This window comes from Carcharodon carcharias, chromosome 11 (genome assembly GCF_017639515.1).
Source record: "Carcharodon carcharias isolate sCarCar2 chromosome 11, sCarCar2.pri, whole genome shotgun sequence".
NCBI lineage: Eukaryota > Metazoa > Chordata > Chondrichthyes > Lamniformes > Lamnidae > Carcharodon > Carcharodon carcharias.
The window spans coordinates 29,126,271-29,147,316 of record NC_054477.1 but is presented as its reverse complement, the minus strand read 5'-3'; the positions used below and the strand labels follow the sequence as shown (position 1 = coordinate 29,147,316).

Sequence of the window (21,046 nt, the reverse complement as noted above, 5' to 3'; positions counted from 1 at the left end):
CTTCTAGGCGTTAGAGATAGTGGGTTTGGAAAGTGCTGTCAAAGGAGCCTTGGTGAATTGTTGCAGTGCATCTTGTAGGTGGTACAGACTGCTGCCACTATGCTTTGTCCTGGATGGTGTCGTACTTCTTGAGTGTTGTTGGAGCTGCACTCTCCAGGCAAATGGAGAGTATTCCACCACACTCCTGACTTGTGCTTTGTAGATGGAGAGGCTTTGGGGAATCAGGTGGTGAGTCACTCTTTACAGAATCTCCAGCCTCTGACCTGCTCATGTAACCACAGTATTTATATGATTGGTCCAGTTCAGTTTTTGGACAACGGTAACCGCACCCTCCCACCCCCCCACCCCGGATGTTGATAGTGGGGGATTCAGTGATGGTAATGCCATTGAACATCAAGGGTGATGGTTAGGTTCTTTTTTGTTGGAGATGGTCAATGCCTGGCACTTTTGTGGCGCAAATGTTACCTGCCACTTAGCAGCCCAAGCATGAATGTTGACATGGCCTTCACAGAATCTCACAGTGCAGAAGAGTCCCTTCGGCCCATCGAGCCTGCACCTGAAACACCTGACCTACCTACCTAATCCCATTTACCAGCACTTGGCCTTGCTGCATGCAGACACTGCGTCTGTATCTGAGGAGTTGGTAATTGTACTGAATACTGTACATTCAACAGCGAAAATGCTCGCTTCTGACTTTATGATGAAGTGAAGGTCATTGATGAAGCAGATGAAGATGGTAGGGCCTAGGACCCTACCCTGAGGAACTCCTGCAGCAATGTCCTGGGACTGAGATGATTGGCCTCCAACAGTCACAACCTCCTTCCTTTGTGCTAGGTATGACTCCAACCAGTGGAGAGTTTTCCCCGATTCCATTTGACTCCAGTTTTACTGGGGCTCCTTGAGGCCATGCTCAGTTAAATGTTACTTTGATGTCAAGGGCAGTCATTCTCACCTCACCTTTGGAGTTCAGCTCTTTCGTCCATGTTTGAACTAAGGTGATAATGAGGTCAGGAGTTGAGTGGCCCTGGCGGAAACCAAATTGAGCGTTAGTGAGCAGATTATTGCTGAGTAAGTGCTGCTTGTTAACACAATTGATGACCCCTTCCATCATGTTTGATGATTGAGAATTGATTGATGAGATTGATTGGATGGTATTGGAGAGAGGTAAAATGAGATTGATTGGAGGGAGGCAATGGCATTGCGGTATTGTATCTAGACTAATAATCCAGAGACCCAGAGTAATCCTCTGGGGACCCAGGTTCGAGTCCTGCCGGGGTTGATGGTGGAATTTGAATTCAATAAAAAAAAATATGGAAGTCTAATGATGACCATGAAAGCATTATTGATTGTTGTAAAAACCCATCTGGTTCACTAATGCCTTTTAGGGAAGGAAATCTGCTGTCCTTACCTGGCCTGGCCTATGTGGCTCCAGACCCACAGCAATGTGGTTGACCCTTAAATGTCCTCTGAACAAGGGTAATTAGGGGTATGCAATAAATGCTGGCCCAGCCAGTGATGCCCACATCCCATGAATGAATATAAAAAACATTAGCTGACTTGGATTTGTTCTGCTTTTCGTTGACTCCGCCTACTTGGACAATTTTCCACGTTGCCAGTTAGATGCTAGTGTTGCAGCTGTACTAGAACAGCTTGGCTCGGGGCACAGCTAGTTCTGGAGCACAAGCTTGGGTGTTACCAGGATCCATCGCCTATGCTGAATCCAGTGTGTTCAGCTGTTTCTTGATATCATGGAAATGAAACAAATTGGCTGAAGCATGGGGATCCCAGGAGGAGGCCAAAGCAGAACTCCTGGCCAGGGTGGTCTTGTCTTTTACATTAACTTACTAGGCTCCCCAGTCAGTAAGGATGGGGATGCTTATGGAGCCTCCAGTTCCAGTTAGTTGTTTAATTGCCACCACCATTCATGGTTGGAATGTGCCAAGACTACAGAGCTTAGATCTGATTTGTAGGTTGTGGGATCGTTTAGGGCTGGCTGAAGCTCATGTGAAGTGCATCTGTGCAGTTGAAGGGTGAGTACAGAATTGGGCTCAGCTATGATACTACAATAGAGGAATAGCCTCTTAATACTCCATTTCAGACATGAGTATTGATCTAAAATAAAAGCAAAAAACTGCAGACGCTGGAAATCAAAAACAAAAACAAAAATACCTGGAAAAACTCAGCAGGTCTGGCAGCATCTGCGGAGAGGAACATAGTTAAGGTTTCGAGTCCAAATGACCCTTCCACTGAACTAAGTAAAAATAGAAGAGAGGTGGAATATAAACTGGTTTAAGGGTGGGTGGGACAGGTAGAGCTGGATAGAGGGCCAGTGATAGGTGGAGATAATCAAAAAATGTCACAGACAAAAGGACAAAGAGTTGTTGAAGGTGGTGATGTTATCTAAGGAATGTGCTAATTAAGGGTAGAAAGCAGGACAAGCAAGGTACAGATAGCCCTAGTGGGGGTGGGGTGATGTGAAGGAATCAAAAAAGGCTAAAAGGTAGAGATAAAACAATGGAAAGGAAATACATTTAAAAATAATGGAAGTAGGTGGGAAAAGAAAAATCTTTATAAGTTATTGGGAAAAAAGAGGGGGATCAGAAAGGGGGTAGGGATGGAGGAGAGAGTTCATGATCTAAAATTGTTGAAGTCAATATTCAGTCCGGAACCCCCCGCCCCCAGCCCTCCCCACTAGGGCTATCTGTACCTTGCTCATCCTGCTTTCTACCCTTAATTAGCACATTCCTTAGATATCACCACCTTCAAAACCTCTTTGTCCTTTTGTCTGTGACATCTTTTGGCTATCTCCACCTATCACTGGCTCTCTATCCAGCTCGACCCGTCCCACCCGCTCTTAATCCAGCTTATATTTCATCTCTCTTCTTTTTTTACTTAGTTCTGTTGAAGGGCCATTCGGACTCGAAACGTTAACTGTGCTCCTCTCCGCAGATGCTGCCAGACCTGCTGAGTTTTTCCAGGAATTTTTGTTTTTGTGATGAGCATTGATCTCTTTTGTAAGGCACCAGAGAACTTGCACCTATGGAAGTGTAAACCAACATGACATTAAGAGAAATTGGATGAAAATTAGCAAGAAAATAAGGAAAAACATTTTCTATTTGATACAAAGTGATGTCAAAAAGAACATTTGCCTCATTAGACTTGTAACTAGAATGAAATAGGTTTGTTTCCTAAATTAATCATTTCTTCATTCTAATTCACTCTGAGGAAATATGTCAAAAATAACAGATTTATTCTGTGCACAAGAGATCTTGGTCACTTACAAGATCATCTCTGACTATTTTCATAACTCACACAACCAACATCAACTGGGAATAAAAAATAATGCCTTGAATGTAAAAAAATGTCCAATTGTGCTTGTTAAATAGAATTAAGAAAAATAGATGTTGAGCTAGGCTGGGCAATACTAGCAGGCCATTGGCCAAGCTTTCAGCTGCTTCAGGGCCTTTCTCTGGAATTCTCTTTCTAAACCCGTCAAACGCGTTGCCCTTGCATCCACATTTCAAATCCTTCTTTTAAAAAAAAACATACCAATCTCATTGTCCAAACTTCTGGTCATCCCTCCTAACTTCTGCCTTCTTGGCTGGATGACACATTTTCCTTAGTCCTACTTGTGAAGTGTTTTCTTTTACATTAATGGTGTTACTTTTCCGCCTACCTACATACTTGGTCCAATTCATGCTGTCATATCTGAACTGCCTTCAATTTGAATGCACCTCCTATTTTTTTTTGTCTTTAAATTTGCATTCTGAAGCCAAGGGCTTGATTTTGAGCCCCCGTCGGGGCCGTGATTGGAGGCGGGCAGGTGCTTAAAAATAGCATCACCGGCCTGCGTCCTGGTTCCCAGGATCCATTCCAGTCCCAGGCCATTTTTCCACAGGTGGGAAAGAGTGGTGGAGTGGGGTGTGGCAGGGCTACCCACCAACCCACAGGCTGATCAAGGTAATTAAGGATTGTTTAAGGCCAATTAAAGGAGACCAACTGGGTTTTTCAAAGCTCTCCAAGTTCCCACAGGCAACAAGGACCAGTTTAGCTGCCTGGAGGCACCCACCCCCGCAACCCCACAGCATCAGAGCAGGGAGCCTGTGCACCAGGCAGGCTTAGAGGCCCTCCCTGCCTGGTTGTAGCACAGCTGGAAACTGCCCTGTAGTGGGGCTTCCTCTCTGACAGTTGTCACCTGGCTGCAAAAGCCTTTTTTTAGTTTGTGTATAAACGTTGGAGAGAGGGTGCCTCCATTTTGAAGTGCCCTCTCCCTCACTAAACTTCCATTGCAACCTGTTGCACCTTTCAACCTGGAAGGCCTCTAGCCCTTGAGCTTCAAGAGCTTATCCACTGCCCTTAATTGGACCTCTAGCCTACCCTCTGGCCATTAATTTAACTGCTCTGGGGAAATCAGAATGAGTGACTTTCCCCACACAGTGTGGGCTTCTGACCCATGTTTGAGCCTGGCAGCAGGGTTCAGAAGCAAACAGGGAAAATCATGCCCTATTGTTGCAAATTTAGAATCAGTCCCAACAAAGCGGTAATTTTTTTCTTTATTCTTTCATAGGTTGTGAGCATCGCTGGCAAGGGCAGTATTTGTCGCCTATCCTTAAATTCCCTTGAACTGAGTGGCTTGCTAGACCATTTCGGAGGGGAGTTAAGATTTAACCACATCACTGGTCTGGAGTCTCATGTAGGCCAGAATTCCTTCCCTAAAAGGGCATTAGTGAACCACATGGATAGTTTCATGGTCACTGTTTTATTAATTGAATTTCAATTCCATCAGCTACCATGGTGGGATTTGGACCCATGTCCCGCACAGCATCAGCCTGGGCCTCTGGATTACTTGTCCAGTGATATTACCACTGTGCCACTGTATCTGAGGATAATAATTGCTGTTCAATCTTGTCCTGGAATTTTTTTTTTTTTTTTTTTTAATGTAGTGTTGTGTGTCAAAATGTGCTGAAGACAAAGTAACAATATTTTGGCTTTCTTCAAAGCTGTCTGCCAGGTGCCACTCTTGAATAATGGGAGGATTTTGAAATATTGTAATATTGATTTTGCAAAGCATATTTATCTCTCAATGTGATTGCTCAAACAAATCTGGAATAACTTTTCTATTAGCAAATCACATCCGAAACAGACATTCAAATTTACGTTACGAAATGAAAACTTTTTGTAACAGGCCAATAGCCCATCCCTGCTTAAGACGTAAACATAGTGGTGTGGCAACAGAGTGGTTGGGCGTGGGGGCAACAGAGCTCCAAATACACAGAGCCATTTTAACACGAGAGCTAAATAAAGGCTCTACCAGTGCAGACACTACCTCCCCCTGCACTGTAACTGTGATTCTGTGATTTACTAACTGCTGCAGCCCTCAGCCCAGAGTGGATCCCTTCCTTAGGATCTCTTATCGCTAACAGAAAGCGATCCTCAATACTCTACATTCAAATTGTGCACTGAGAAACACGACGCGTGAATTGTGTGCCTGATGGGCAGCTACATCAAATTTCATTCTTGCCGAATGCATGCTTCCACATGTTTGGATGACGATGTAAACAATTTTGGAGAACGGAATGTTTTCTGCACTTCTCTGTGGTCGCCTGTGCTAATAAAATGTTTTTTCAATTCTGTTCAATTACCTTCTCTATTTAAAGAGCCTTGAATGCAGAGCAGACATCAGATTTAAGGGCAATGAAAGCATTGTAAGTGCTGACCTAGTTTCTGCTCCAAGTTTAATGAGATTTCTTTAGGGTATCTCTGCATCGCAATCACAAATGGAATGGAATACTGGTTCAGGCCAAGTATGGGCATGAAGATTTGCTTAAATCGGCGTTATATGTGTCGTGAATTCAGCTTATTTCAAATCTCTGAATGGAAATTGCCATATGCATCAAACATTGAAGTATCTCTCTATTTATTATAGCACTTGACATTTGTGACCTTGGTCAATGCAGCATAGTTTTACTGCAACTGTAATTAGTTACACTCTTTAATATTCAATGTTTTATGTCAGGAGGCATCATGTTTATACATAGGTCATGGCTTATCTTTCAAAACAACTTGAGGGAAGACAATTCAATCAGTGTCTCTCATTAAACTTTGTAAAGCACTGCCATCAAGTGGCAGATTTAAAAATTGCCTTCCATTTTGTATTTAAAGGAGGCACTGGTATAAATTGTCATTCTGCCTTAAATGTTAGTTACTCATTCACACCAATCAGTTTAAGGCAATCACCGCAGAAAAGATCTCTTGAACATTTCTTTTTCTGAGGTGGGTGGAGACTGAATGATTTGCACATATAGGTTAGGTACTTTGCGTCAGTCTTCACAGTGGAAGACACGAGTGACATCCCCAAAATTCAAGAGAGTCAGGGGGCAGAGGTAAGTATGGTGGCCATTAACAAGGAGAAGGTGCTAGGAAAACTGAAAGGTCTGAAGGTGGATAAATCACCTGGACCAGATGGATTACACCCCAGAGTTCTGAAGGAGATAGCTGAAGAGATAGTGGAGGCGTTAGTGGTGATCTTTCAGGAATCACTGGAGTCAGGGAGGGTCCCAGAGGACTGGAAAATCGCTAATGTAACCCCCCTGTTTAAGAAGGGAGTGAGGCAAAAGACGGGAAATTACAGGCCGATTAGCCTGACCTTGGTCATTGGTAAGATTTTAGAGTCCATTATTAAGGATGAGATTTCAGAATACTTCGAAATGCATGATCAAATCGGGCAAAGTCATCATGGTTTCATCAAGGGGAAGTCATGCCTGACAAATCTGTTAGAATTCTTTGAGGAGGTAACAAGTAGGTTAGACAAAGGAGAGCCAATGGATGTTATCTACTTGGACTTCCAGAAGGCCTTTGACAAGGTGCCACACAGGAGGCTGCTCAGTAAGATAAGAGCCCATTGTGTTAGAGGCAAGGTACTGGCATGGATAGAAGATTGGCTGTCTGGCAGGAGGCAGAGAGTGGGGATAAGGGGGTCTTTCTCAGGATGGCGGCCGGTGACTAGTGGAGTTCCGCAGGGGTCAGTGTTGGGACCATAACTTTTCACTTTATACATTGATGATCTAGATGAAGGAACTGAGGGCATCCTGGCTAAGTTTGCAGATGATACAAAGAAAGGTGGAGGGACAGGTAGTATTGAGGAGGTGGGGAGGCTGCAGAAGGATTTGGACAGGTTAGGAGAATGGGCAAAGAAGTGGCAGATGGAATACAACGTGGGGAAGTGTGAGGTCATGCACTTTGGTAAGAAGAATAGAGGCATAGACTATTATCTAAATGGGGAGAGAATTCAGAAATCTGGAGTGCGAAGGGACTTGGGAATCCTAGTCCAGGATTCTCTTAATGTTAACTTGCAGGTTGAGTTGGTAGTTAGGAAGGCAAATGCAATGTTGGCATTTATTTCGAGAGGACTAGAATATAAAAGCAGGGATGTGCTGCTGAGGCTGTATAAGACTCTAGTCAGACTACATATAGAATATTGTGAGCAATTTTGGGCCCAGTATCTCAGGAAGGATGTGCTGGCCCTGGAGAGGGTCCAGAGGAGATTCACAAGAACCATCCCAGGAATGAAAGGCTTAACATATGAGGAACGTTTGAGGACTCTAGGTTTATACTCGATGGAGTTTAGAAGGATGAGGGGGGATCTGATTGAAACTTACAGAATACTGAAAGGCCTGGATAGAGTGGACGTGGGGAAGATGTTTCCATTAGTAGGAGAGACTAGGACCCGAGGGCACAGCCTCAGAGTAAAGGGAAGACCTTTTAGAACAGAGCTGAGGAGAAACTTCTTTAGCCAGAGAGTGGTGAATCTATGGAATTCATTGCCACAGAAGGCTGTAGAGGCCAGGACATTGAGTGTATTTAAGACCGAGATGGATAGGTTCTTGATTGGTAAGGGGATCAAAGGTTACGGGGAGAAGGCAGGAGAATGGGGTCGAGAAACTTATCAGCCATGATTGAATGGCAGAGCAGACTCGATGGGCCGATTGGCCTAATTTCTGCTCCTATGTCTTATGGTCTTATATGTTAAGATCCCCACTGTTTCTTTTGTGCAAATGTTGGAAATCTAGCATTATTGCAGTGAAATTTACAATAAAAAGAGAGTAGCAGATTGTATTGTCCTTTAACTGTATGAAACTGTTTGCACTGAGTGACTTGCTGCAAATGAGTAATGGGTCCAAGTTGGTAGAATTTACTAATCGTGTTTGAGGTTATAGCGCTCATACACAAACTAAGTACAGGTAATGCCATTCAGCTTAATGTTCATAACACAGCTATTTTCTTTTTCCTGCACACTATTATCTTACAGAATGATCCAACTTGTTCTTAAGCTAGCATCAGTGTTTCTCTTGAAATTTGCCATTAGTAGATTTGTGCTAACGATTCTTGATTACTGAAGTTGCACTGGATGGCTATTCCAGGATAATACCGTTTTTCTCTCCCTTGCCTACTTGTCAGAAGATAGTCCAGCTAAAAATTGGCTAAACATATTCCAACAGTGGTAGTTAGGCTTGTGATTGAACATTGATTGATCAAAAAAGCAAAGACTAGATTTTGTTTTAATATCTTACCTAAAGGAATACTTTAAGCAATCCTCGATTACCCTCTAATGTGGTGTTGGGTTTGAGTTTCGGTATCTCAAGTGGATTCTCGGTTCACAACTTTTCAGTCCTGAGACTTAAGTTGTACCAAACAGTATGGTTGTCTTTAATGTGCTCTACTCCCCATTTGCCTGAGGAGCTACCTAGCATCCACTTGTTATAGTGATGGAGCTCAGAATGGGAATTTTTCTCCATGGAAAATTATGGGAGGAAACATGTATCCTGTTCCTCTGTTCCTCCCACACTGTGCAACTATTCTCATTCTGCTCATGCAGCGCAGAATTTAAATATTAAACTGCTTTTGCACTACCAATAGTCAAAATTGAGTTATTTTTACAGAGATATGGAAAAATTATGTGATAGTAATTTCTTCACACATAATTAGCATTCTGACCTACAATTTGAAATAGTGAAACATTGAAATATATTTCCATGTCCATTTTTTTTTAACTGAATAGGTTTTTTGTCAGTAACATGGACAGCAGGTTCCCGTGATGAGCTAGGGTGATTTGATGAGTTCGTATAATACTGCATGATTTCACTAAAATTTTACTGAGATTTATTAAACTGGTACAGGACAATATGTAAATATTGCTACTCTATAATATAGACCTGACATCATTTATCGTTCTCTGTAGAGTCAACTGGTCAGTTTAATGTGCCGGTCTAAAGTGGATAACAATCACGTGTTAGTATGTCTCCAGGGCAGGGATTTTCCTTATCTTCGTAGAAATATAAAATTACAGCAGTTGTTAACTACAGAAAGATGGAATAAACATGACTGGAAATTATTCTATATGTGTGGATTATGGCTATATTCATCTATCTTTGATTAAATTAAGGCCCTCCCTATCAAGAATATGAAATAGGAGCAGGAGTAGGCCGTATGTCCTCTTGAGTTTACTCCACAATTCAATAAAATCATAGCTGATCTATCTCAACTCCATAGAAACATAGAAAATAGGAGCAGGAGTAGGCCATTTGACCCTTCGAGCCTGTTCTGCCATTCACCACGATCATGGCTGATCATCCAACTCAATAGCCTTCCCCTGCTTTCTCCCCATATCCTTTGGTCCCTTTCGCCGCAAGAGCTATATCTAACTCCTTCTGAAAAACATACAATGTTTTGGCCTCATTACTTTCTGTGGTAGCGAATTCCACAGGCTCACCACTCTCTGGGTGAAGAAATTTCTCCTCATCTCAATCCTAAATGATCTACCCCGTATCCTCAGACTGTGACCCCTGGTTCTGGACTCCCCCACCATCGGGAACATCCTTCCTGCATTTACCCTGTCCAGTCCTGTTCGAATTTTATAGGTTTCTATGAGATTCCCCCTCATTCTTCTGAACTCCAGTGAATATAATCCTTACCGACTCAATCTCTCCTCAGATATCAGTCCCGCCATCCCAGGAATCAGTCTGGTAAACCTTCGCTGCACTCCCTCTATAGCAGGTACATCCTTCCCTAGATAAGGAGACCAAAACTGCACATAATATTCTAGGTGTGGTCTCACCAAGGCCCTGTACAATTGCAGCAAGACATCTCTGCTCCTGTACTCGAATCCTCTGGCCATGAAGGCCAACATACCATTTGCCTTCTTTACCGCCTGCTGCACCTGCATGCTTACCTTCAGCGACTGGTGTACGAGGACACCCAGGTCTAGTTGCACATTCCCCTCTCTCAATTTATAGCCATTCAGATAATAATCTGCCTTCCTGTTTTTGTTACCAAAGTGGATAACCTCACATTTATCCACATTATACTACATCTGCCGTGCATTTGCTCACTCACTCAGCTTGTCCAAATCACATTAAAGCATCTCTGCATCCTCCTCACAGCTGACCCTCCCACCCAGCCTTGTGTAATCTGCAAATTTGGAGATATTACATTTAATTCCCTCATCTAAATCACTAATATATATTGTGAATAGCTGGGGTCCCAGCACTGATCCCTGCGGTACCCCACTAGTCACTGCCTGCCATTCGGAAAAAGACTGTTTATTCCTACTCTTTGTTTCCTGTCTGCCAATCAATTTTCCATCCATCTCAAATCACTGCCCCCAATCCTGTGCACTTTAATTTTACATGCCAATCTCTTATATGGGACTATGTCGAAAGCCTTCTGAAAGCCCAAATAAACCACATCCACTGGCTCCCGCTCATCAACTCTATTAGTTACATCCTCTCAAAATTCCAGTAGATTGGTCAAGCATGATTTCCCTCTCGTAAATCCATGCTGACTCTGTCCGAGGCCACGGTTTTCCATGTGCTCAGCTATTAAACCTTTTACAATGGACTTTAGAATTTTCCCCACTACCGACATCAGGCTGACTGGTCTATAATTCCCTGTTTTCTCTCTACCTCCCTTTTTAAATAGTGGGGTTACATTAGCTACCCTCCAATCTGTAGGAACTGTTCCAGAGTCTATAGAATCTTGGAAGATAGCCACCAATGCATCTGATATTTCTACAGCCACTTCCTTAAGTACTCTGGGATGTAGATGATCAGGTCCTGGGGATTTATCAGCCTTCAATTCCATCAATTTCCCCAACACCATTCCCCTACTAATACTGATTTCTTTCAGTTTCTCCCTCTCACTATACCCCGTGTTCCCCAATATTTCTGGTATGTTATCTGTGTCCTCCTTTGTGAAGACATAACCAAAGTATGTATTTAGTTGGTCAGTCATTTCTTTGTTCCCCATTATAAATTCTCCTGTTTCTGAATGTAAGGGACCTACATTTGTCTTCACCAATCTTTTTATCTTCACATACTTATAGAAACTTTTACAGTCAATTTTTATGTTCCCCGCAAGCTTACTCTCGTACTCCATTTTCCCCTTCTTAATCAATCCCTTGGCTTGCCTTTGCCAAATTCTAAACTGCTCCCAATCCTCAGATCTGTTGGGTTTTTTTTTTAGCCAATTTTTTTGCCTCTTCCTTGGATCTAATATTATCTCTAATTTCCCTGGTAAGCCAAGGTTTGGTCACCTTTCCTGTTTTACTTTTGCGCCAAACAAGAATAAACAATTGTTGCAGTTCACCCATGCACTCGTTGAGTGTTTGCCATTGTCTATCCACCATCACCCCTTTACATAACATTTCCCAATCCATCATAGCCAACTTGCACCTCATTCTATCGTAGTTTCCTTTATTAAGATTTAGGACCCTAGTCTCAGAATCAACTACGTCAATCTCCATCTTGATGAAGAATTCTATCATATTGTGGTCGCTTATCCCCAAGGGGCACAATTAGATTGCCAATTATTCCTTTCTCATTACACAATACCCAGTCTAGGATGGCCTGTTCTCTAGTTGGTTCTTCAATGTATTGGTCCAGAAAAACATCCCGTATACACTCCAGGAATTTCTTCTCTACAGTAATGTTACTATTTTGATTTGTCCAATCCATATGCAGATTAAAGTTACCCATAAATACAGATGTTCCTTTATTGCATGCGTCTCTAATTTCCTGTTTAATGCCATTCCCAACATCACCATTACAATTTGGGGGTCTATATACAACCCTCACTAACATTTTTAGCCCCTTAGTGTTTCTCAGCTCTACCCATACAGATTGCACATCGTCGAAGCTAATATCTTTCCTTGCTATTGTGTTAATTTCTTCTTTAACCAGCAATGCAACTCCACTGCCTTTTCCTTTTGTCTGTCCTTCCTAAAACTGAATACCGCTGGATGTTCAGTTCCCATCCCTGGTCACCCTGCAGCCATGTCTCTGTAATCCTGATTATATCATACATGTTTATATCTATTTGTGTGCTTTATTCATCCATTTTATTGCGAATACTCCTCGCGTTAGGGCACAAAGCCTTAAGTCTTGTCTTTTTAACATTACTTGTCCTGTTCACACTGTTTTTCACTCAGGCCCTGTTTAATTCTTGCCCTTGATTTCTCTGCCTATCACTTTTCTTATTACCCTTTCAGTCTTTTGTTTTTGTCCTTGACTTCCCCCTCCTCCGACTCCTTGCATAGGTTCCTATCCCTCTGCCAATTTAGTTTAAACCTTCCCCAACCACACCAGCAAATATTGCCCCTCGGACATCAGTCCCGGTCCTGCCCAGGTGTAACCCGTCCAGTTTGTACTGGTCCCACCTCCCCCAGAACCGGTCCCAATGTCCCAGGAATCTGAAACCCTCCCCCTCATACCATCTCTTCAGCCACATATTCATCCAGTATGTCCTGCTAGCTCTACTCTGATTAGCATGTGGCACTGGTAGTATCCCTGAGATCACTACCTTTGAAATCCTACTTTTCAACTTACTTCCTAATTCCCTATATTCTGCTCTTAGGATCTCATCCCTTCTTTTTACCTATGTCGTTTGTACCAATGTGTACCAGAACCACTGGCTGTTCACCTTCCCCCTTCAGAACGTCCTGTAGCTGCTCTGAGACATCCTTGACCCTAGCACCAGGGAGGCAACATACCATCCTGCAGTCTTGTTTGCAGCCAAAGAAACGCCTGTCTATTCCTTTTACAATTGAATCCCCTTATACCTATTGCATTCCCAGACTTTTTACTCCTCCCCTGTGCAGCAGAGCCAACCATGGTGCAACAAATTTGGCTGTTGCTGCTTTTCCCTGAGAGGCCATTCCCCTCAACAGTATCCAAAGCGTTATGTCTATTTTGCAGCGGAATAGCCACAGGAAATTCCTGCACTGCCTGCCTAGTCCTCTTGCTGTGCCTGGTGGTCACCTATTCCCTCCCTGCCCGTGGACTCTTAGCCTGCGGTGTGACCACCTCTCTATACGTGCTATCCACGATTCTCTCCACCTCGCGGATGCTCCTCAGTGTCCCCAGCCGCCGCTCCAGCTCCAAAACCTGGGCTTCCAGGAGCTGCAACTGGAGAAACTTCCCACACATGCTGGCCCCAGGCACTGGAAATGTTCCCAGCTTCCCACGTGGAGCAGGAGGAGCACACCATGGCTTTGAGCTGTCCTGCCATGACTTATCCCTTTAAATTAAATTAAACATTTTGGAAGACACTTAATATCAAATAATATTAATTACTCTAGGGTCCTTCTTCCCAGATCCTCATTGTCACAGAATATAGCCCTTACAAATGATGAACCACAAAATAAGATCTTAAAAACTATAAGCAATAAAAGTAGTAAATGCTCACCCGACCATGCGCACAGTACTCAAGATCGTTGCCTCCTCACCAAACTCCCAAAGCAGCACTCCAGTGCAGACTGTGATGCTGACTGCAGGACACCTCTTCCCAGGCTGCTTCACAGTGATGCTGATTGCAGGACACCCTTCCCAGACTGCTTCACAGTGATGCTGACTACAGGACACTCTTCGCAGACTCCACTTTCCCACCACATCCCCATATCTCCAATTCCCCTAGTGTCCAAAAATCTACTAACCTCAGTCTTGAATATACTCAACAACTGAGCATTCACAGCCTTCGGGTGTAGAGAATTCCAAATATTTGCAACTCTCTGAATGAAGAAACTTCTTCTCATCTCACTCCTAAATGGCCAACTCCTAATTCTGAGATTATGACTCCTGGTCCAGACTCTCCAGCCAGAAGAAACAGTCCTTCAGTGTCTTCCCTATCAGCAATCTAAGAATTTTAGACCTTTCAATGAGATCACCACTCATTCTTCTGAATTCCAAATAATATAGGCCCGTTCTACTTGATCTCTCCTCACAGGACAACGCTCTCATCCCTTGTTTTTGACACATTTTTCAATTGTCGCAGCTTCACATAGCTAATTTCTGGTTGCCATGCCAGATATTCAAATCCAGTCTTATTATGGGCTCGCCTGTTTCTCTCTCTCTCTGCATGGTAGTCTCTTATTTAGCTTTATATGCAGTCAACAGCTGTTGAGAATTTGCTAGCTTTGCTTTTATAGCCAAGTGACTATAACATTTTCCATTTACATCTTGGAACTGACTTTTGAGTCATTTCCGGTACCTTCTTGTTAACATTACGTTTTAAGTTTTATTATATTTTGTTTCATATTTTATTTTTGTTTTCTTGCGACAGTTGCTATTTCTCACCTCTCCTGCCCACTTTCACTTGAGTTCATGAGCAGGACCACTGACTCACTGGTCGGAATTTTCCGGCCCCTCTTGTCAGTGGGATCTTCCATTCCCGCCGATGTGAATGGAGATCTCAATGGCTCGCCAACCTCGCCACAGGGTAATCCATGGCGAGGGGGGGAGGAGGGCTAGAAAATTCTGGCCACAGTGACTGAAGTCAAATTCATTTTATTTTGGGTCAAATCCTGATTTTTTGGTGTTTTGGGATTGTATTACATATTCCATCTGTTCATAGTTGGAGCCATTGCCGTCACCTGACAAAGTCAAATTTCATTTAATTACATGAGGTTCTAGGATTTCTGTTTACTGCTTTGTTTGGGGAATTGAATTCTGCAAATCCACCCTTTTTTCATAAGTAAACTGGTCATGTGAGACCCATAGCAGTGAAATTTTAGTGAAAGGAGACTAGCAAGTTTAAGGCTCACTCAAATGATTTTAATCACTATATCTACTGTCTTCGTTTCAGATACTTATTTCATACTGGGAACACAGAACATCCTGGGGACTTGCTGTTGAATACAAGTGTTGAGGTTTTGCCTTACAAGGTAGGAACATTATATATGAATGGGTCATTTTCTGACTGGCAGGATATAATGTTAGGAAATAAGTTTAAGTAAGTTACGTTGTATTTGTGGGTGTTAGGAATGTTTCAAGTTTAAGTTTGGTTTATATTTCTGTATTTGTGCATTAAGAAAAGGTCAAGTTGAGTTTTAGTTTCACTTTGAAGTATTGTAGGATGAAGATGTAGTTAAGGTAAATCGGAGGGTTTGGGACTCTCTTCATTGGAGAAAAGGCTGAGAGAAGACTTGATAGAGGTATTCAAGATCTTGAGGGGTATGGAGAGGGTGAATTGTGAGAAATTGTTCCCACTCAAGAGAACGTCAAGAACGAGAAGGCACAAATTCAAAATAATTGGCAAAAGGAGTGAATGTGATGTGAGGAAAACATTTTCCATCCAGCTGGGTGCTTGGATTCCGGAACAAACTTCATGAAAGGGCGGTGAAGGCAAGTCCGATCGAGATATTCAAAAGGGAATTGGATTGCTGCCTGAAAGAAAGAATGTGCGAGGTTATGAGGATAAGGCAGGGAATTGGTGGGATGCTCTTTCTGCGAGCCAGTGCAGACTCAATTGGCCGAATGGCCTCCTTCTGCACTGTAAAGATACTGTGATCTGTTTCTTCACACACAATTCAAATTAGGTTAAGTGTAAAAGCAGCTAGCACTTGTTCTACAATGCAGAATAAATAAATCATTTGTATAACAAGGTTATCTGGCTTGTGCCAAAAGTACTAAAGGTTGAAATGGGCTTCTCTGTTTTATTAATTTAGTAACAAAATTTGAACAAACCACCCTCAATATACTTTCCACCACCTTTTTGCTCAAACTGGTGATGTGGCCCTAACAGCGTTTTGTACAGTTCCAGCATAACCTCCCTGCTCTTGTATTCTATGCCTCAGCTAATAAAGGCGAGTATCCCATATGCCTTTTTAACCAACTTATCTACCTGGGTCCTACCATTCATAGTGTAATCCCTTGCCTTTTTAGCACCCAACCACCCCGCCCACCCCGGCCCAAGTGCATTACCTCACACTTTTCTGGGCTGAATTCCATTTGCTCTGCTCACCTAACCAGTCCATTGATATCCTCCTGCAGTTTACAGCTATCCTCCTCACTATTTACCACCCTACCAATTTCCGTGTCATCTACAAACTTCATCATCATACCCCCTACATTTAAGTCCAAATCATTTACGTACACCACAAACAACAAGGGCCCCAGCAGCAAGCCCTGCAGAACCCTATTGGAAACAGGCTTCCAGTCACAGAAACATCCCTTTACCATCATCCTCTTCTTCCTGCCTCTTAGCCAATTTTGATTCCAATGCACCACTTTGCCTTGGATCCCATGAGCTCTTACTTTCTTGACCAGTCTTCCAGGAGGCGCCTTATGAAAAGCCTTGCTAAAGCCCAAGTAGACCACATCAAATGCATGACCCTCATTAACACTCTTGGTTACCCCCTCAAAAAATTCGATCAAATTTGTCAAACACAACCTTCCCAGCAACAAGTGCAAGGAGCTCATCCACTTCTTTGTCACTGAGATAGGGACAATGTGTGCAGCTGCCTTTACTGCAACACCCACTCCCCCCAACCCCATTGCTTTGATTACCCAATTAAACCTTGCCTAGGGCTTCCTTCTGCACAAACTCTATAGCCACATCTTTCCTTGTCTCGTCTCCTTTCTTCTTTTATGTCCTTTCTGACTTCATCTTGTCTTCTTGAGCCACAGTTTCATTCAATTAAAGGTTGGGAAGATCAAAGCCATTGTCTTCAGTCACATACTCTCGCTGGAAATTTCATTCCCCTTCTTATTCACCGTCCCAGCCTCACTCCTGCCTTAGTTGAGCTGCTGATGGAACCCTCATCCGTGCCTTTGTTACCTCCTGGCTTCCTTATTCCAAATATTTCCTGGCCTCCCATCTTTCACCCTCTATAAGCTTCAGCTCATTCAAGTCCTGCTCATGCGTCACCCCTGCCCTTATTGAATGACATTGGCTCCTAGACATCCAGCACCTCCAATTTAAATTTTTCATCCGTTAATAGCCCCACACCTCTCTGTGTCTGTAACCTCTTCCAGCCCTACAACTTATTGAGGATCCTGACCTGAGCTTGGGAGCACTGAGTAGGGGTATTTCCCCGCTCTGCAAACCTGACTGGGGTAAAAGTGGCTGGGAAGGTTAGATTTTGTTCCAGGGTGGTGGGGTTCACTTGGGACTTGGACCAAGGGATCCCAGAACGAGTATGGAGGATGCTGAGTGCAGAGGCGGGCTGGACTGAAGGCCTGCTTCAGTGCACCAGCACTGCATCAAAGTTTTGAAAGAAAATAAAAAACATAGCCCTCACCCCACGGACTTCCCAAGCACCATCCATGCCATCCTATGACACCCACTCAGCCCCATAGCCCTTCATACTCGTTATGACAACCAATGGTTCTTATAGCCCCTATGCCAATTTAGTGCCAACATGCCAACCCCATGACCCTTCTCCCCCCCCCCCCCAACCCCCCCACCCTCCAGTCTTTGCCTTAACACCTACCATAGCAACTCACCCAGTATCCACCATGAGCAGACCTCAGGCGTCATGCTGTTATTAAATAAAATGAAGTTTCAAGTGTTAGTTGCAGAAAATTAGTTGCATTGGTAAAAATCCATTTATAATATTTACATTCCTTCAACTACATTGCCCCTTATAACAACAAACATTTAGTTCATTTGCATAATCGATTATAAAAACAAGCATCGGAATCCATAGTCCCACTTCAAAGAGCCCATAACCACTTGGAGCTGTCAATCAAACTGTGAAATGGCAGGCACCCTACAGTGATAATGGATAGTTGTGAACTAGTCATGCAGCACTAATCCAGTAATGATAGCCTTAAGACTTATGTCAGCAGACAGAGTGAAACAGCAAGCAATCATTTTTTTAACATTACTGGATTTTTTTCAAAGAGTTAGCGGGCAGGAGTTTTAAATGCCTTGACAGCTCCTTTTGATAGTTCATTTTGACACTTTCACAGTTGTTTTCGACAGCTCCAATGTGTTTATCCATTTTTTATGCACATTCATGCCTACTTTTAGCAACCCCAAAGGGCAGCTGACCTCCATCAAAGGGAGCCTGACTACCATCAAAGGGCACCTGACCTCCTCAAAAGGTGCCCCAGGACCATATCTAAAGTGGTACCTTACCTCTCCAAAAGGGTGCCATGGTTATCCAAACAAATCCACAAAGTTCAGATGTGCTCCTAGCAGGTCTAATCTGCCAAAATGGGCGGAATTTTGGGGTTGGCGGGCGTGGTTGGCAGGTCCAGGAGCGGCTGGGAAACAGCCTGCCATCCATGATCGGCATCTGACCATGATTTCACACTGGCGGGCCAATTAAGGCCCGCTCAGCGTGAAACACGGCTCCTCATTGGCCGGGAAGGGGCAGGTGGGGACGGGTGTCTGTTGGCCGTTAGATCCAATGATGATCCGGTGGCCGGTTTAAATATGGCCCAGGCAGCTCCTGGAAGGCTGCCACAGAAGAACGTCTCCTTTATGTCTTCAACATTCAATTGATGGAGTCGGGTGCGGCTGGACATAGCAGGCGGGAAGGCAGGTCATGTGGGCACTTGGCCCCCCAGCTCTTTGGATGAGTGCCTCGTGGTCCTCCTGGAAGAGGTGGCTGCCAGGCGAGACACTCTTGTCTCCAGAGATGGGAGGAGGAGGAGGACACCGCACTTTACAAAGAGAGCATGGGAAGAGGTTGCAGTGCTAGTTAGCAGCCATGATGTGGTGTGGTGCACATGCCGGAAGATGTTCAATGACCTGTGCTCAGGAAGGGTGAGTACCATGTTGGCATGGGTCAGAGTGCAGAAGTATTAAGGTATGGCCATCCCCCCCCGTGGATCCCAGGGGTGCTAGAGTCTGAGTGCCAACTGTCACTGATGCCAGAGCTGGCCAAGGGGGTGAGCCCTGGCTGCTTGGACCAAGTGCCTTGAGGCTCGAGGGCCATGACTCGGATGTGCCCTGTGAGGTGTCCCTCAGCTAGGGTTGGCCAGGCTGCAATGGCGTTGCAAGTAGAGAGTGGACTAATCAATGCTCTTCTGTTTTTTCTGGAGAAGACAAACCATAACCAATTGGAAAGGTCATGGACAGGCGGAGACCCACCCAACCTGCTGCTGCTGACCAGGTTCGAGCAGGATGCCCTTGAGCTGGAGAGCCAGCACGCTCTACGTGCAACCAGGCTGGGAGAGGCGGGAGTTCAGATGAAGGTAAGCGTGCAGTGCACAGAGGTTAGAGTTTCAGATTGTGCAATCATTCTAGTGTAGCCTCTTCATTGATGGGAGCCTCAAACCTGGAGACCCCCTTGATCATTGGAAGACGATGGCACCATGATGCAGATCTCCATTATCTCACCAGGGTGTCTGGCATGCACAGTGACAATGTGATGACTTTAACTAATGACATGTCCTTGTTCTCCCCTAGATTCACCAGCACACAGTTGCTCTCTGGACCCCAAAGGGTCACCCCTGACACCAGAGGACCACCAGGCTTCATTTGCACCTGCGTCACACCTGCTCTCTGAACCAGGCACCAGCGCAGATACCAGCGCCTCAGTGGGCATTAGATCGGCAGCTAGAATGTCAGTGCACATTGGTGAGGGCACTTCACACTTGCTTGAAGTGCAGGCGGAGGCAGACAGTGACCAGGGCGCCGGCAGTTCGAGGACTGCTGGGGACCTGGACTGTGCTCAGTCAAAGGCAGGTGGTGAACCTCTGGAGTCATCCATTAGGCGCCAGATGCTGGATGTCCAGCGAGATGTGCAGGAGGATCTGGCGGAGATCCAAGAGGGTCAGTGTGCCATTGTTTCCATTGTGGAAGAGTCCATGTGGAGCATGAGCACTGTATTGACCCTCATGATCGAGCGTACTGCCTTCTCCATTGAGAAAGTGGCAACTCTCATGAAGAGGCAACTCCAGGGACAAAATGAGGGGTTCCTGGGGTTTTGCTTGGACCTGTAAGCCCTCGCACAGACAGTGACTTCAGCTGCTGAATGCCAGTGTGGGAGATGGATGAGGCACCCTAGGTGCCCGTCCATCAGTGATGAGCAGGGAGGTCCAGAGCAACCTCATGTTGGTGCACAAGCTGTTTGTCATCTCTGAAAGCTCCTCTCAGGGCCTTCTGAATGATGACAGTAGCTTCTCCGCCCCTCTGCCAGTGACTGTGGCATCTGATGAGGCTGCGATGACTAGGGAGATGCCAGCAGTGGCACTGGCTGCTCCCTCCAGGGCAGGACCAGCACAGGCACCACTGGCCAGAGGATGGCCAACAAGAAAGCACGGTCAGCAGGCTATTTCCAATGGAGGGGGGCACCAAAACGTAGCACTCGCAAACATAGGTTAAAGGCACCATAAGCACAAGTGGGACAATTCATGGGCGATTTTCTGTTCATTTATGTTTGGTTTATATGTCTGTTGGTGTGGACATCAACACCAGTAATGCTAATGTGGTTATGCTTTCAATGTGACAATAACATTAAATTTGCTTTGGTTCTGATGGCCTGAGTGTGCTTCACCTTTTTTCTTTCTGGTGCAGAGCATGCCGAAATGTAATGCTGGATGTGAGTGGCTGGAGACTTTATTGCACAGGCACTGAGTGGACTTTGGGTGCAAATGAAATAGTCATTTAAGACATCCGGGATGGAGGCGGCAGCCTTGGCATGAGGGGAAAGCAGATCTTGGGCAGCCTAGTTGAAAGAGCATTGGATCAAGGCGTCCCTGGTGTCCCTGCCTCCCTGGAGGTTATTGAGGTCTGGCTCCACGCCCTCAGTATCCTCTTC

General features: G+C 44.5%; 1 protein-coding gene across 6 annotated transcripts in view; it reads left to right on the top strand.

Annotated features, from left to right (window-relative positions):
* mgat4a (alpha-1,3-mannosyl-glycoprotein 4-beta-N-acetylglucosaminyltransferase A) overlaps positions 1-21,046 on the top strand; it is a 264,810-nt gene that overhangs the window by 224,291 nt on the left and 19,473 nt on the right. For 3 of the 6 annotated variants that reach the window (XM_041199180.1, XM_041199183.1, XM_041199182.1), the window contains exons 12-13: positions 15,136-15,214; positions 19,329-19,478. In XM_041199180.1, coding sequence (XP_041055114.1) covers positions 15,136-15,214; positions 19,329-19,478 — 229 coding nt within the window. Of the gene's footprint in view, positions 1-15,135; positions 15,215-19,328; positions 19,479-21,046 lie in introns of those variants that run through there. The other 3 variants (XR_005944430.1, XM_041199181.1, XM_041199184.1) reach the window with 2 other exon arrangements.